We start from the raw sequence: 13096 nt of genomic DNA, 5'->3' as shown, positions 1-13096 counted from the left end.
TTAGAAAAGTCACTAAAAAACTACAACCCACAACAAGCAACAGCAAGTTCTGGGGAGGGGAGAAAATCTGATTTTTCAGAGTTACCACAATGTAATGCTCAAGATATCCAGTTATCAACAGCAAAAAAATTACTATGCATGCAAAGAAGTAAGTATAGTCTATTAACAGCAAAACAAGAAATTAATAGAAACTGCCTCTAAGGGAGTCCAAACATTGGACTTACTAGACAAAACTGTAGAACAACTGTCCCCCTAACTGGCCTGGCCCCTGTCTACCTCTCACCTCACCTTGTACCAGTTTATGTTTTGCTCACTCTCATGAGTCACACTGGCCATCCTGTTGTTCTTTAGTTCATCAAGTATGTTCCTCTTAGGACTTTAAACATGTTGCATTCCCTTTGGAGTGCTCTCCTCCTCCTTTGCACAGCTCACTCTGCACATTCTGGGCTCTGTTCACATTCTACCTCCTCAGAGGCATCTTTTCTGACTTCCTTATCTACAATAGCTGTGCCCTTCCCCCACCTCCCTACCTACTATCAGTTTCTGTTCCCTTTAATTGTTCACGTCACTCTCTGAAATTATTTTCAGAGTTATTTATTTACGGTAGCTACTTATGTACTTGTTTATTGTATGTCTCCCTCACTAGGATGGAAGCTCCTTGGCAGCAGGTACTTTATCTGTGTCCTTTAATAAGTATTTATTAAATAAATAAATAAAGTTATACATGTTGAACAAAGAATAAAAACAAGAAAAGCTTAAAAATTTCCTGTGAGGAGTCTCCTTCAGCTCAGAAATTTTTGCTCACCAGTTGTTTAATAAATCTACTAGAGAAAGTCTTTCCACTGACAAGGCTTCAAATAAGGTGACAGGGTAATGTCCGATGCCATGATGGCCTGTTATTTCCATCCTAGGAAAGGAGATCACAGGTGGGGAAGTGAGTGAGCAAACCTCTGTCCCCATTTAAGCAGCTTCCGGGTCAGGGGTGGACAGTGTGTCAATGAGCTGCAGGCAAAGCTCTCTGGGTGAGCCCCTGTGACCACGAAAGCCAGGCCACTTTTGGTGGCAGTGGGAGAGGTGTCCTTGAGATTTCAAAGTAATCCCGTCTTTGGCAGAGGTTGAAAAACAGGGTGGGTAATATACAAATGTTGGGTGGTATTGCCTTGAGTAAAGAGCAAAGGGACAGTGGGCTGACTGCTCTTTGTCTCTTCTTGTTCTGCAGTTTCAGAATCAATCCCCAGAGAAGAATCTCCTCTGATTCTGGTAAGGTTCTAAAACAACCAGAGACAAGAAATGATACTTAAGTATTAAGATTATGAACAGCTTATGAACAGCTTTTAATTTACCCACCTACTACCCCCCACTCTCTACTTTGGTGGCTATACAGACAACTGCCCACATTCCTGGTGCAGCTTTCTCATGCCAGAGGGGAAAATACAGATCTTGAATCAAAAAAGGTGGGTAAATTAAAATACCACAATCTTCTCTTTCCAAAATTCAGTAGCATTTTTCTTTCATAAGCTTATAATAAATGGGTTTATTCCATTAAACATTAAACTATTTTTTTTTCTGGATGAAACTGTTTCTAGAACCTGTTATATACATCAAAATTTTCAATATATTAACCGCTTAATTTTCTTCTAAAAGATACTACAATGAACTCAGTAACATTTTTCTGAGGTAGTAGGGCACGGTGATTAAGAATACTGCTTCTTGGGACTTCCCTGGTGGTCCAGTGGTAAAGAATCTGCCTTACAATGCAGGGGACTCAGGTTCGATCCCTGGTCGGGAACTAAGATCCCACATGCCTCGGGGCAACTAAGCCCCCATGCCACAACTACCGAGCTCATGCGCCTCAACTAGAGCCTGCGTGCCGCAAACTACACAGCCCACGTGCTCTGGAGCCTGCGTGCCACAACTAGAGAAGAGAAAAACCCACACGCCACAACTAGAGAGAAGCCTGTGTACTGCAACAAAGAGCCTGTGTGCCGCAATGAAAGATCCTGCATGCCTTAACGAAGTTCCCGCGTGCGGCAGCTAAGACCCGACGCAGGCTAAAATAAATGATAAACATATATTTTTTCTTAAAAAAGAACGTTGTCTTTAAAAAAAGTCTGACTTCTTTTCTGAAGTCAAAGAACTTGGGTTCAAAGCCTGGCTTTGCCGCTCACCAGCTGGGCAAGTTAACACTCTGTGCCTCAGCTTCTTTTTTTTTTTTTTTTTTTTTGCGGTACGCGAGCCTCTCACTGCTGTGGCCTCTCCCGCCGCGGAGCACAGGCTCCGGACGCGCAGGCTCAGCGGCCATAGCTCACGGGACCAGCCGCTCCGCGGCATGTGGGATCTTCCCAGACCGGGGCACGAACCCGTGTCCCCTGCATCAGCAGGCGGACTCTCAACCACTGCGCCACCAGGGAAGCCTGCCTCAGCTTCTTTATCTATAAATAGGGATAATACTAGTAGCTGCCTCAGAAGATTCTTGTAAGGATTAAATGAATTAATACATGGGATGTACTTAGCACACTGCTTAGTATATAGTTCTGCATGGAAAAATGTTAGCTGCTACTGCTGTGACTACTATTACTATTATTGTTATAGCAATATTTTTTTCTTGGTGCCTTAGCTCATTATAAAAGTCTTAAATTACTATAATATGTTGCAACTCAATGATACTTATTTAAAGGGTGGAGGGTTATTGACTTTTACATGAAATGGTCCCAGACCTATTTGCAGGAGTGCTTTTATATGCTGTTTTATAGCTTTTCTATTTTCCTTTGTGAGGTCTCTGATTTTCACTTCTACTGTTGTTAATCATTTTTCCTATGTATATCAGTTTCTTTCTGTACTTCTTTCGTTACAGGGGTCATAAAAACCAGCAAACCAAGTTTGTTAGGCACGTGTGTCAAGTAAAAGCGAATATATTCTAAACTAAGTTGGAAAAGCTCTCCTATATATGAATAGAGAAAAGAAAGTTGACTCCACGGACATTTCATTTGGCCTTTCAGAGGTATTTATTTTTTCTTATTTTCCGATTCTTATATAAATATAAAAAGTTATATGAAAATTAATTTTCTGGGGAGACAGATGTAACAAAGTTTATACATAAATGTTAAGATTAAAAAGCCTCTAATTTAGCTCAAATAAATACTCATTAAGGTCCTACTATAGCTAGATACTGGAGGAGCAAAAATGAATGATATGGCCCTAAACCTCAAGAGGCTTGCAATCTAGAGGGGGAGATAAAGCATAGACAATTAATGCCAAGATAATATAGTAAGAGATACCGAAGGTAATCACACTGGGTACTATGGGAGCCTAGAGGAAGGGCCCTTAACCTCACCTGGGGTTCCAAGGAAAGTCTCCTGGAGAGGATCATGCCTGAGCTGAACCAGAGGGCAGCCAGGTGAAGACATGTTGAACGCACTATTACAAGCATAGGAACAGAAGTCATGAGGTAGGAAAGCAGCATAGTGCTTTTCTGAGAGTATGTAGCTGTGTTTGTGTGAAGAATTAATAATTTGATATTGTTGCAATTAGAAAAAAAAGTGAAATGGGAAATGGTGAGAAATGAAGCTAGGAGTTAGACTGAATAGGGGCCAGAGTCAAGAGAGGTTGTCTTATGCCATGCTGAGAGGCTTGGACATTGCCTATAAAGAAATGGGGAGCCATTAATAAAACTTTAAGGAGAAAAACGGCAATTTTCAGATTTTCCTTTTAGCTGTATAACTGAGACAGCATTGTAAAAGACAGAGAAAAGCTAGAAAAGACTGGAGGAAGGGAGACAAGTTAGGTGTCAGTTGCAATGAATAAACTAGAGATAGTAAAGCCTGAATGAGGGCAAGGTAGTAGTTATGGTGAGGTAGAGAGGGTTCCAGATGTAGTTTGAAGATAAGATTGGATGATCCTGGTGATTTATTAGATGAAAGGGGTCCAAGATTGAAAGGAATCAAGGATGACTACCAGATTTTAGGCCTTGAATTACTGGTTAAATGAGAGTACAATTAACGGGAGAGAGAAAGAGGACAGTGTTTGGTTTATCTTGTCGCTGTCGTTTTGTTTTTTAAATTTAAGTTTGCCTTTGTTGTTTTTCTTTTTTAAATAGTGGGCATATGAAGAGTAATTAGTTCAGGTTAAATTTGAGTTAAGTAATGTAGAAGTCAGAATTGAAGATATCACTTTTAGAGTAGTTAACAAATAGAAGCAAGAGAGCAGATAAGAAGTCCTAGGAAAATGTGTGAAAAGAAGAGAAGCAGAAAAAAAAAGAGCAGCAGAACAAGAGTGGGGTGGGACATTGGAATGCCAGTGCTTAACGAGGGACAGAGGAGGCTAGCCTGTGAAGGAACCTGGGACAGCACACTGAGAGGTACAAGGAGAGGACAGTGCCATGAAAGCCAAGGATGAGTTCCAGATGGGCTGGTCAGTAAAGAAGCTAAACGCAACTTGTATCAGCTGCATTTTGTGAGCAATCACTACACATCCGGTGCTGTGTCGTACAGTGTTATCTCCTTTAATCTGTTACCCACGTGCTATAGATGACAAATCTGAAGTTCAGCGAAGGTGTATAACTTACCCAAGGTCATAGGGTGAGTTGGCAGAACTGGGATCTGAACCCAGGTCTGCAGGATTACAAAGCCCATGTTCTTAACTCTGCTGGAGTAAAAGAACTTCTTCAGGATGCAACATTATAGTATCATAATAAGGACTGCTATATATTGCTTTTCCAAGGAGCATATCTTAAAACTATCTGATAATCTCAAAGAAATGATATTCAAGGAGGTCACTATACATTTGATCACTTTAATCAAAACATACTTTTTTCAGTGACGTATTTCTTGAAATATTTTTATTTCATAAATATTACACTTGTCAAATCATGAGAACAATAAAGTGCAACACAAGGCAACCCACTCATTAGGGCACTGCTCCAATAAAGCCAAAAGGAAGGTCCTAGACGGACGAGTTAATGTCCTTCAGAGGAAAGCTAAGCACCCTGGACTTAGACACCTGAGTCTTCTTAGCTTTCTCACAAATGCTACTACTGGTCTCAAGGAAAATCAGAAAGGATACGCACAATTCAGCAAAAAACTACCACAAACATGAAATTAATTAGAATAGTTATTCTATAGAAGGTTTATTTTAGATGATAAATTATTATCCATTTAAAGATAGAGAATAAGAAGTCACAGTGCTATTATAAAAGTTGTAATTTTCCTATTTCCCACTAGAGGGAGGAATAGCATTGCTCTTACCATTTGGTGGATAAAAGACGGCATATTCTTCTAGTCCTAGTTTTCCTGTAAGAGAAAACCATAGAGAGTTCCAATATGATTAGATAAAATAGAAAAAACTTTAAAAATTAATTTTGTGAATATACTAAAAATTAATGGAATTTATAAACTACTATAGTACAATCTCCTTTCATTTCATTTTATAATATGGAATTAATTTGAAAATATGCCAGCCAATCTTTTGGTATTAGCAAATCCTTTCATCAACTAAAGTCAATAATATAAACTTAAGCACTACAAGGTAAGTGATACAAAATAATTAAAAGAACAAACATTTTAAAGCTCCTTAAGCACTTAAGAAGAGCAGCATCTATTTGTAAGCCTAGAATTGTTGTGTTAATTATAAGTAATTCTAGTCTAGTCATTAAAGTAAGTCCTAAGCTTTGCAACACCTCATTAGTTTACATTTTACGGAATGAGCTAAAAAGTTAAAATTAAATGTCTTTCACTGTATGGTGGTAATATTTTCTGAATTCCTAAACAATTGATATGGTCTGAGAATGAGGCTAAATATTTGAAATCAGGATTATCTCAGAAAATTAAAGTATATTCACCATAATTAAATGTTTAAGTGAGTTTTTAAAAGTTTTTCCTCAAAACTTTCAAAGGTCTGAGTTTTTTCCCACCTTCTACTGAGGTGGGAAAAAGTAGGTAGCTCTTATCTTGACAGTTTTTCTAACACTGTTGAGTCTACTGAAAAGTCACATGCGTTTTTGCACTTTGGCTTTAAGGTAAGATTTTTAATTAAAAAAATTTTTTTGGTTGGGAATGGTGGGAGAGAGGAAATGAAGAACTGCATGAGCAGTTTAGGTTAGGGTGGAGACAACAAGGATTGATCTTGTGAGTAAGAAGAGAATGAAATGATAGATGGGTAGGTAGGTCGATGGATGGATGATAGAGAATATCTGCTGGGTACCCAATACTGGGCTAGGTGCCGAGAGGCAAACAGAGTAGATATGAGATATGGTGTCTGAACCATGTGGCTTATAATCCAGACTAAAACAGGAAACATTAAGATATGTTTGCTAAGTTTTCTGGCACAGCCTTTAAGTGCTTTAGAGGTTTCGAGGAGAGGGAAATTGATGATGGGTTGGTGGACTTGGAGACAATGGAAAGTGTGTATTGGTCTCTGCCCCTGGTTGCTGGCACAGAGCTCCTGAAACGCTTGTACTTTCCTAAGTGATAAGAGCATTAGGAGCATCTTTCATTCTATTGGGGTGACTCTGAGTGGGCTTCTGAACGGGCGCTGGTCACCAGAAAGACCAAGCCTTGATTAGAAGCCCCACCCCCTCATACTCCAGAGGGACTGGAAATGGAGTTTAATAATTGATCATGCCTCTGTGAGGAAGACTCCATAAAACCCCAGAAGTAGGGGGTTTGAAGAGCTTCTAGGTGGGCAAACACATCAACACTGGGAAGAAGACGCACTCCAACTCCATGGGGACAGAAGTTTCTATGCTTGTGACCCTCCCAGGCGTAGCCCTATGTGCCTCTTCATCTGGCTGTTCATTTGTATTCTTTATCATATCCTTTAACCAACTGGTAAATGTTAGTACGTGTTTCCCTGAGTTCTGTGGGCCTCTCTAGTAAATCAGTCAAACCCAAGGAGAGGGTTGTTGGAACGTCCAGTCTAAAGCCAGTTGGTCAGAAGCACAGATGATGACCTAAGCTTGTGACTGGTGTCTGAAGTGTGTGTGTGTGTGTATGTATGTGAGGATTGAGTCCTTAACCTGTGGGATCTGACACCATCTCTAGGTAGACAGTGTTAGAATTGAGTTAAACTGCAGGACACCCAGGTGATGTCAAGACTAGCTTGTTATTGTGGGGAAAACTCCCCACATATGTGTGACCAAAAGTGTCAGAAGTGAAGTGCTTTGTGTGAGTAGTAAATTAAAAACACAGGAGCAAAACACAGTAGGAAAGAATTGGGTTTTTCCCTACATAGAAGGAAATAATCTGAGTTTTTCTGATACTGTGAGATATAGGCTAGTTCTTCAAGAACCTATGATTTTGGGGGTGGAGGAGTGGGAATCTTTCCATGTTTAGGGAATATATAGAGGCTTAGAATGAAAGTGGGATAATGTGGAATAAACAGAGAAACAAAGTTAGCTAGGTTAAGACAGGATCAACTGATGGAGGGCTGAATTAAAATTTGGCTGAATTTAGAGGTAAGTCCATTAGATAAGTTCTATAATCAGTTTTTCAGCAGATGATGTGAAAGAAACAAACAAGTAAACCAAATGCTTCTATCAATTCAGTATAGAAGCAATGTAACCAAGAGAGCCCCCAAGTTGGGGGAGCCTGATCCCAGCACTGGCAATGTGGGCCTGTCTTAGGGCAGGGGTTGTAGTAATCAGGCAGACAGTTGGACTTAGGAGATACAGGACAAACAGCATCTTTCTTTATGGGAATAGCAGAATGACCATACACAATAGGCTTCTAAGCTTCCAGTGCTGGGTGTTCACTACTTAATAAAAAGGAGAAATCGGGGAAAGGCTTCCAGCTGAAATTAGTTCAATTGCCAGGTGATAGCAGGATACTGAAATAGCATTATCTTGTAGACAGCTAGTGATAAAGAGAAGAAAGCAATAAAATAGAATTAAGAAAGCTAATAGCATATAAATTATATCAAACTTTAAGTGTGGTGTAACATTTTGAGAGAAGGAATAAAGAAAGCAAAAAAAAGAAAAAGCAAATTCAACTGATAAACTCATAGTTAGAAGGGTAAGTAAAAGTCAACAGATATGGCAAAAACAGCAACAGAGGAGAGAACAAACAGGAAAAATGAAGAAGTAATTTTAAATGCTGTTTTGGGGAACCACTTTCCTGTGATCTGCGTTAAGTGGCTTGGGCACTGATTTAAGTGGGAGTGAAAGATAGTTACAATAACCTGAGAGACATCTTATTACATAATTTACAACAAAAATTTTGACAACCAATATATGCTATAAAATAAACAGTCTTGGCATGATTATGTAAGTGTTAAAGAATACTTCCTTTATATACTAAAATTTTACCTCTTATGTATGATTTCGGTGGTGAAGCGCTGTTGTATGCAAAGTGACCCAACACAGATGTATCTCGGGAGAAACAAAGTAATACCTGGGTACAACATTGGAAAAAACAAACAATTAAGCACTGTTTTTTTCCCTTTATTTTGTATTGAGATATGGTTGCATTACAATGTTGTGTTAACTTGTGTACTTTTTATTTTTTTTAACATCTTTATTGGAATATAACTGCTTTACAATGTTGTGTTAGTTTCTGCTGTATAACAAAGTCAATCAGCTATACGTATACATATATCCCCATAACCCTTCCCTCTTGCTTCTCCCTCCCACCCTTCCTATCCCACCCCTCTAGACGGTTACAAAGCACAGAGCTGATCTCCCAGTGCTATGCGGCTGCTTCCCACTAGCTATCTATTTTACGTTTGGTAGTGTATATATGTCAGTGCCACTCTGTCACTTCGTTCCAGCTTACCCTTCCGCCTCCCCGTGTCCTCAAGTCCATTCTCTACATCTGCGTCTTTATTCCTGTCCTGCCCCTACGTTCTTCAGAACCATTTTTTTGATTCCATATATATATAAGCACTGTTTTATAACAGGTAATTCATCGCTACTTCTGCTTGACAGGCACTGAGGTAGAATCTTTTAAGTTCAGTACTGTGCCTCTCAATGGGAAGAGTGCCCTCTATTGGTACACCCGTGGTAAGTGTTACAGTAGATACCAAGTGTGATGGGCAAAGTTCATCCAAAGATTTCTCACTGTTAGTCACCTAAACCTTAAACAACTGCAGAAAATGCAAGTTACTAACTACCAGGTGATTCTTTTTTTTTTTTTAACATCTTTATTGGAGTATAATTGCTTTACAATGGTGTGTTAGTTTCTGCTTTATAGCAAAGTGAATCAGCTATACATATACATATATCCCCATATCTCCTCCCTCTTGCACCTCCCTCCCACCCTCCATATCCCACCCCTCTAGGTGGTCACAAAGCACGGAGCTGATCTCCCTGTGCTATGTGGCTGCTTCCCACTAGCTATCTATTTTACATTTGGTACTGTATATATGTCCATGCCACTCTCTCACTTTGTCCCACATTACCCTTCCCCCTCCCCATGTCCTCAAGTCCATTCTCTACGTCTACATCTTTTTTTGTGTGTGTGTGGTACACGGGCCTCTCCCATTGCGGAGCACAGTCTCCAGACGTGCAGGCTCAGCGGCCATGGCTCACGGGCCCAGCCGCTCCGCGGCATGTGGGATCTTCTCAGACTGGGGTACAAACCCGTGTCCCTTGCATTGGCAAGCGGACTCTCAACCACTGCGCCACCAGGGAAGCCCCTACGTCTGCATCTTTATTCCTGTCCTGCCCCTAGGTTCTCCATTACCATTTTTTTGTTTTTTAGATTCCATATATATGTGTTAGCATACGGTATTTGTTTTTCTCTTTCTGACTTACTTCACTCTGTATGACAGACTCTAGGTCTATCCACCTCACTACAAATAACTCAATTTCGTTTCTTTTTATGGCTGAGTAATATTCCATTGTATATATGTGCCACATCTTCTTTATCTATTCATCTGTCGATGTACACTTAGGTTGCTTCCATGTCCTGGTTATTGTAAATAGAGCTGCAATTAACATTGTGGTACATGACTCTTTCTGAATTATGGTTTTCTCAGGGTATATGCCCAGTAGTGGGATTGCTGGGTCACATGGTAGTTCTATTTTTAGTTTTTTAAGGAACCTCCATACTGTTCTCCATAGTGGCTGTATTAATTTATATTCCCACCAACAGTGCAAGAGGGTTCCCTTTTCTCCACACCCTCTCCAGCATTTACTGTTTGTAGATTTTTTGATGATGGCCATTCTGACTGGTGTGAGGTGATACCTCACTGTAGTTTTGATTTGCATTTCTCTAATGATTAGTGTTGTTGACCAGTTGATTCTTTTAGTGTATTTTTAATCTGCAAAAAAGAACCAACTTGAAGAAATTTAATAAGATAAGATGTGTAGAGTGGGGACCCTAGGTAACTACGATGGCACAGAGAAGTTTGAAAAGTGCAGGAAACTGGAACTAGGCTCATTGCTGGGATGCAGCAGCTAGCAGTGGGCATGTCAGGGTGGGAGGGAAGGCAACTCATGGTATCTAAAAGGGATTAGCAGCAGTAGAACAAGTGGCAGCCCAGCACAGGTTAGAAGCTGGTTGTTCTGACCAGCAGGTAGATATGGCAACTCTACCTGGAAAGGAAAATAGGTAGGGCAGAAAGTCAAAATCAAAGATGTCCAGTACGAGGAACTGGATTGTTGATACCAGCCTGGAGGCAGGGGACCAATCCCCAGGAAGGTGATTAGTGAGTGACAGGAAATCTAGGTCCTGGTGTTAGAAGTCCTGGGATTCAAAAGATGTTACCGAGAAAAGGATTTGGGAATAACAGAAAAAGGCAGAAGCCCAGTTAACAGAACTGGGGAACAAAATCAGGGCTCGACTAGCAGCAGGAGTGAATGGAGAGGGGAACCATGAGTTCAAGACACAAGAAAGGGGCCCAGCTTTAGAAACAGGATAGATATGGAGACTGGGCATCAGTCAGGTGCAGTCATGAGATACGTACCAACCATTGCTGCTGATTTATTTTTATATATTAAAAGACTATGCAAGCAATACATGTTTATGATAAAAATAAGAAAAAAATTAGAAATAGAGATAATTAAAAAATGGAGAAAGAAGACCCACAATCTCACCAGTGTTAATATTTTGATGTATATCCTTCCGGGCTGTTCTTATACATACATACATAAATTTTTCCAACAAAATAGGATTATGCATACTGTTCTATACTCTACTTTCTCTCAGTATTATAAAATAACGGATTTCCCTGGTGGTGCAGTGGTTAAGAATCCACCTGCCAATGCAGGGGACACGGGTTCGATCCCTGGTCTGGGAAGATCCCACATGCCGCGGAGCAACTAATCCCATGTGCCACAACTACTGAGCCTGTGCTCTAGAGCCCACGAGCCACAACTACTGAGCCCACGTGCCACAACTACTGAAGGCCGCATGCCTTGTGCTCCACAACAAGAGAAGCCACCGCAAAGAGAAGGCTGCACACCACAACGAAGAGTAGCCCCTGCTCACCGCAACTAGAGAACGCCCACGTGCAGCAATGAAGACCTAACACAGCCAAAATTTTAAAAATAAATAAATCTGTAAAAAAAATTATAAAGTAAGTATTTTCTACACACATTTTTTAATGCTGCAGAATAATCCACTATACAGACGAACAATATTTTTTGCGGTACGCGGGCCTCTCACTGCTGTGGCCTCTCCCGTTGCGGAGCACAGGCTCCGGACGCGCAGGCTCAGCGGCCATGGCTCACGGGCCCAGCCGCTCCGCGGCATGTGGGATCTTCCTGGACCAGGGCACGAACCCGTGTCGCCTGCATCGGCAGGTGGACTCTCAACCACTGCGCCACCAGGGAAGCCCTGATGTGTATTTTAATTAGGAACCTAAAAGTGGTCAGGAAATGAGCCTGGGATAATAAGATTTTGGAACAGGTCACCAGGACCAGACAAATAAGCCTAGGGTTGAAGGGAGAGGTCCAGAAAGCCCCAAAAGACAAATATAAATTAAAGATAAATAAAAATTTGGAAGTTGTCAGTGTACAGATGGTACTTAAAAGTCAGGAGAATATATGAGATCACCAATGGCAAAGATGGGGGAAAAAAAGAGGTCCAAGGACTTATCCTTGGAGTTACTCCAGGGTATGACAGGGAGATGAAGAGAAAGCAGCAAAGGTGAATGAGAATGCCAGCCAGTAAGATAGAAGGGAACCAGAAAGCATGATATCCTAGAAGCCAAGTGAAGAAAGAGAATCAAAGAGAAGGCATGATTGAGTGACCAAACAGATAAAGTAAGGTGAAAACTGGGAAATGACCAGCAATATGAAATCACTCGTATCTTCAGTAGGACAGTTGGGCAAAAAAAGACTGATTAAGGAAGGTTCAAGAGAGAATAGGAGGATAGGACTTAGAAACAATATCTGCAGATGTTTTTAAAAGAAGTTTTGCCAAATAAGGGAACAGGGGAATGGGGCAGTAGCTGGAAGGGATAAGGGATCAAGAAAGATTTTTGTTTCACTTTATTTTGCTTTGTTTTTCAGATTGAGAGAAATAACCATGCAGTTGTATACTAAGAGGAGTGATCCAATAGAAATGGGAAAATTGATGATGGAAAAACTAACAATTGCACTGCCTTTGAGTACCGAGGGAAGATGAGTTTCAGTGTCCAAATGCAGGGACTGGCTTTGTTATAAATAAATGCACGGGCAGTTTATCCATAATAAGAGGAAGGGAAAGCTGAATATATGGGTGCAGAGGCAGGTAGGTGGAATACGTGTGGTGGAGGGCGGTTCTCAGAACTTTTATTTTTTTCAGAAACAGGACTCAAAGTCATTACCTGAGAGAGAAGAGGTGGAGATCTGAAGAGAGAGGAGGTATGAGAAGTCCTCTAGGGGAATAGATGAATGATTGGACCAGGGAAATGAAGTAGAAATGCCAAGCAGAAGTGAGGACTCTCTTGAGGTTAAAGGTCATGAATTTAAATCAAACCAGTCATCATGATTGCATGTTTTTCTCCAGCTACTTTCAAATGTACACTGCAGCCACAGAATTGGTGGAGAGTTGTACTTAACCAGGATTAAGGTTTTGTCAGTCAATTACTACTAGAAATTGGGAGAAGCATGAGGGAGTTGAACATGTATTCAAGAGGAAGTGATTATAATGATAGGTCATGGTATTGACATGTCTTT

The 13096-nt window shown here is 40.6% G+C and overlaps 1 protein-coding gene across 7 annotated transcripts in view; it reads right to left on the bottom strand.

Moving 5' to 3' along the window:
• TBC1D19 (TBC1 domain family member 19) overlaps positions 1–13096 on the bottom strand; it is a 199872-nt gene that overhangs the window by 74074 nt on the left and 112702 nt on the right. For all 7 annotated transcript variants that reach the window (XM_079919380.1, XM_079919382.1, XM_079919381.1 and 4 more), the window contains 2 exons: positions 8300–8384; positions 5244–5288 (listed from right to left, as the gene is read on the bottom strand). In XM_079919380.1, the coding sequence (XP_079775506.1) occupies positions 5244–5288; positions 8300–8384 (130 nt within the window). The remainder of the gene's footprint in view (positions 1–5243; positions 5289–8299; positions 8385–13096) is intronic.

This window comes from Stenella coeruleoalba, assembly GCF_951394435.1.
Source record: "Stenella coeruleoalba genome assembly, chromosome: 4".
NCBI lineage: Eukaryota > Metazoa > Chordata > Mammalia > Artiodactyla > Delphinidae > Stenella > Stenella coeruleoalba.
This window is presented reverse-complemented; position numbering and strand designations above follow the sequence as displayed.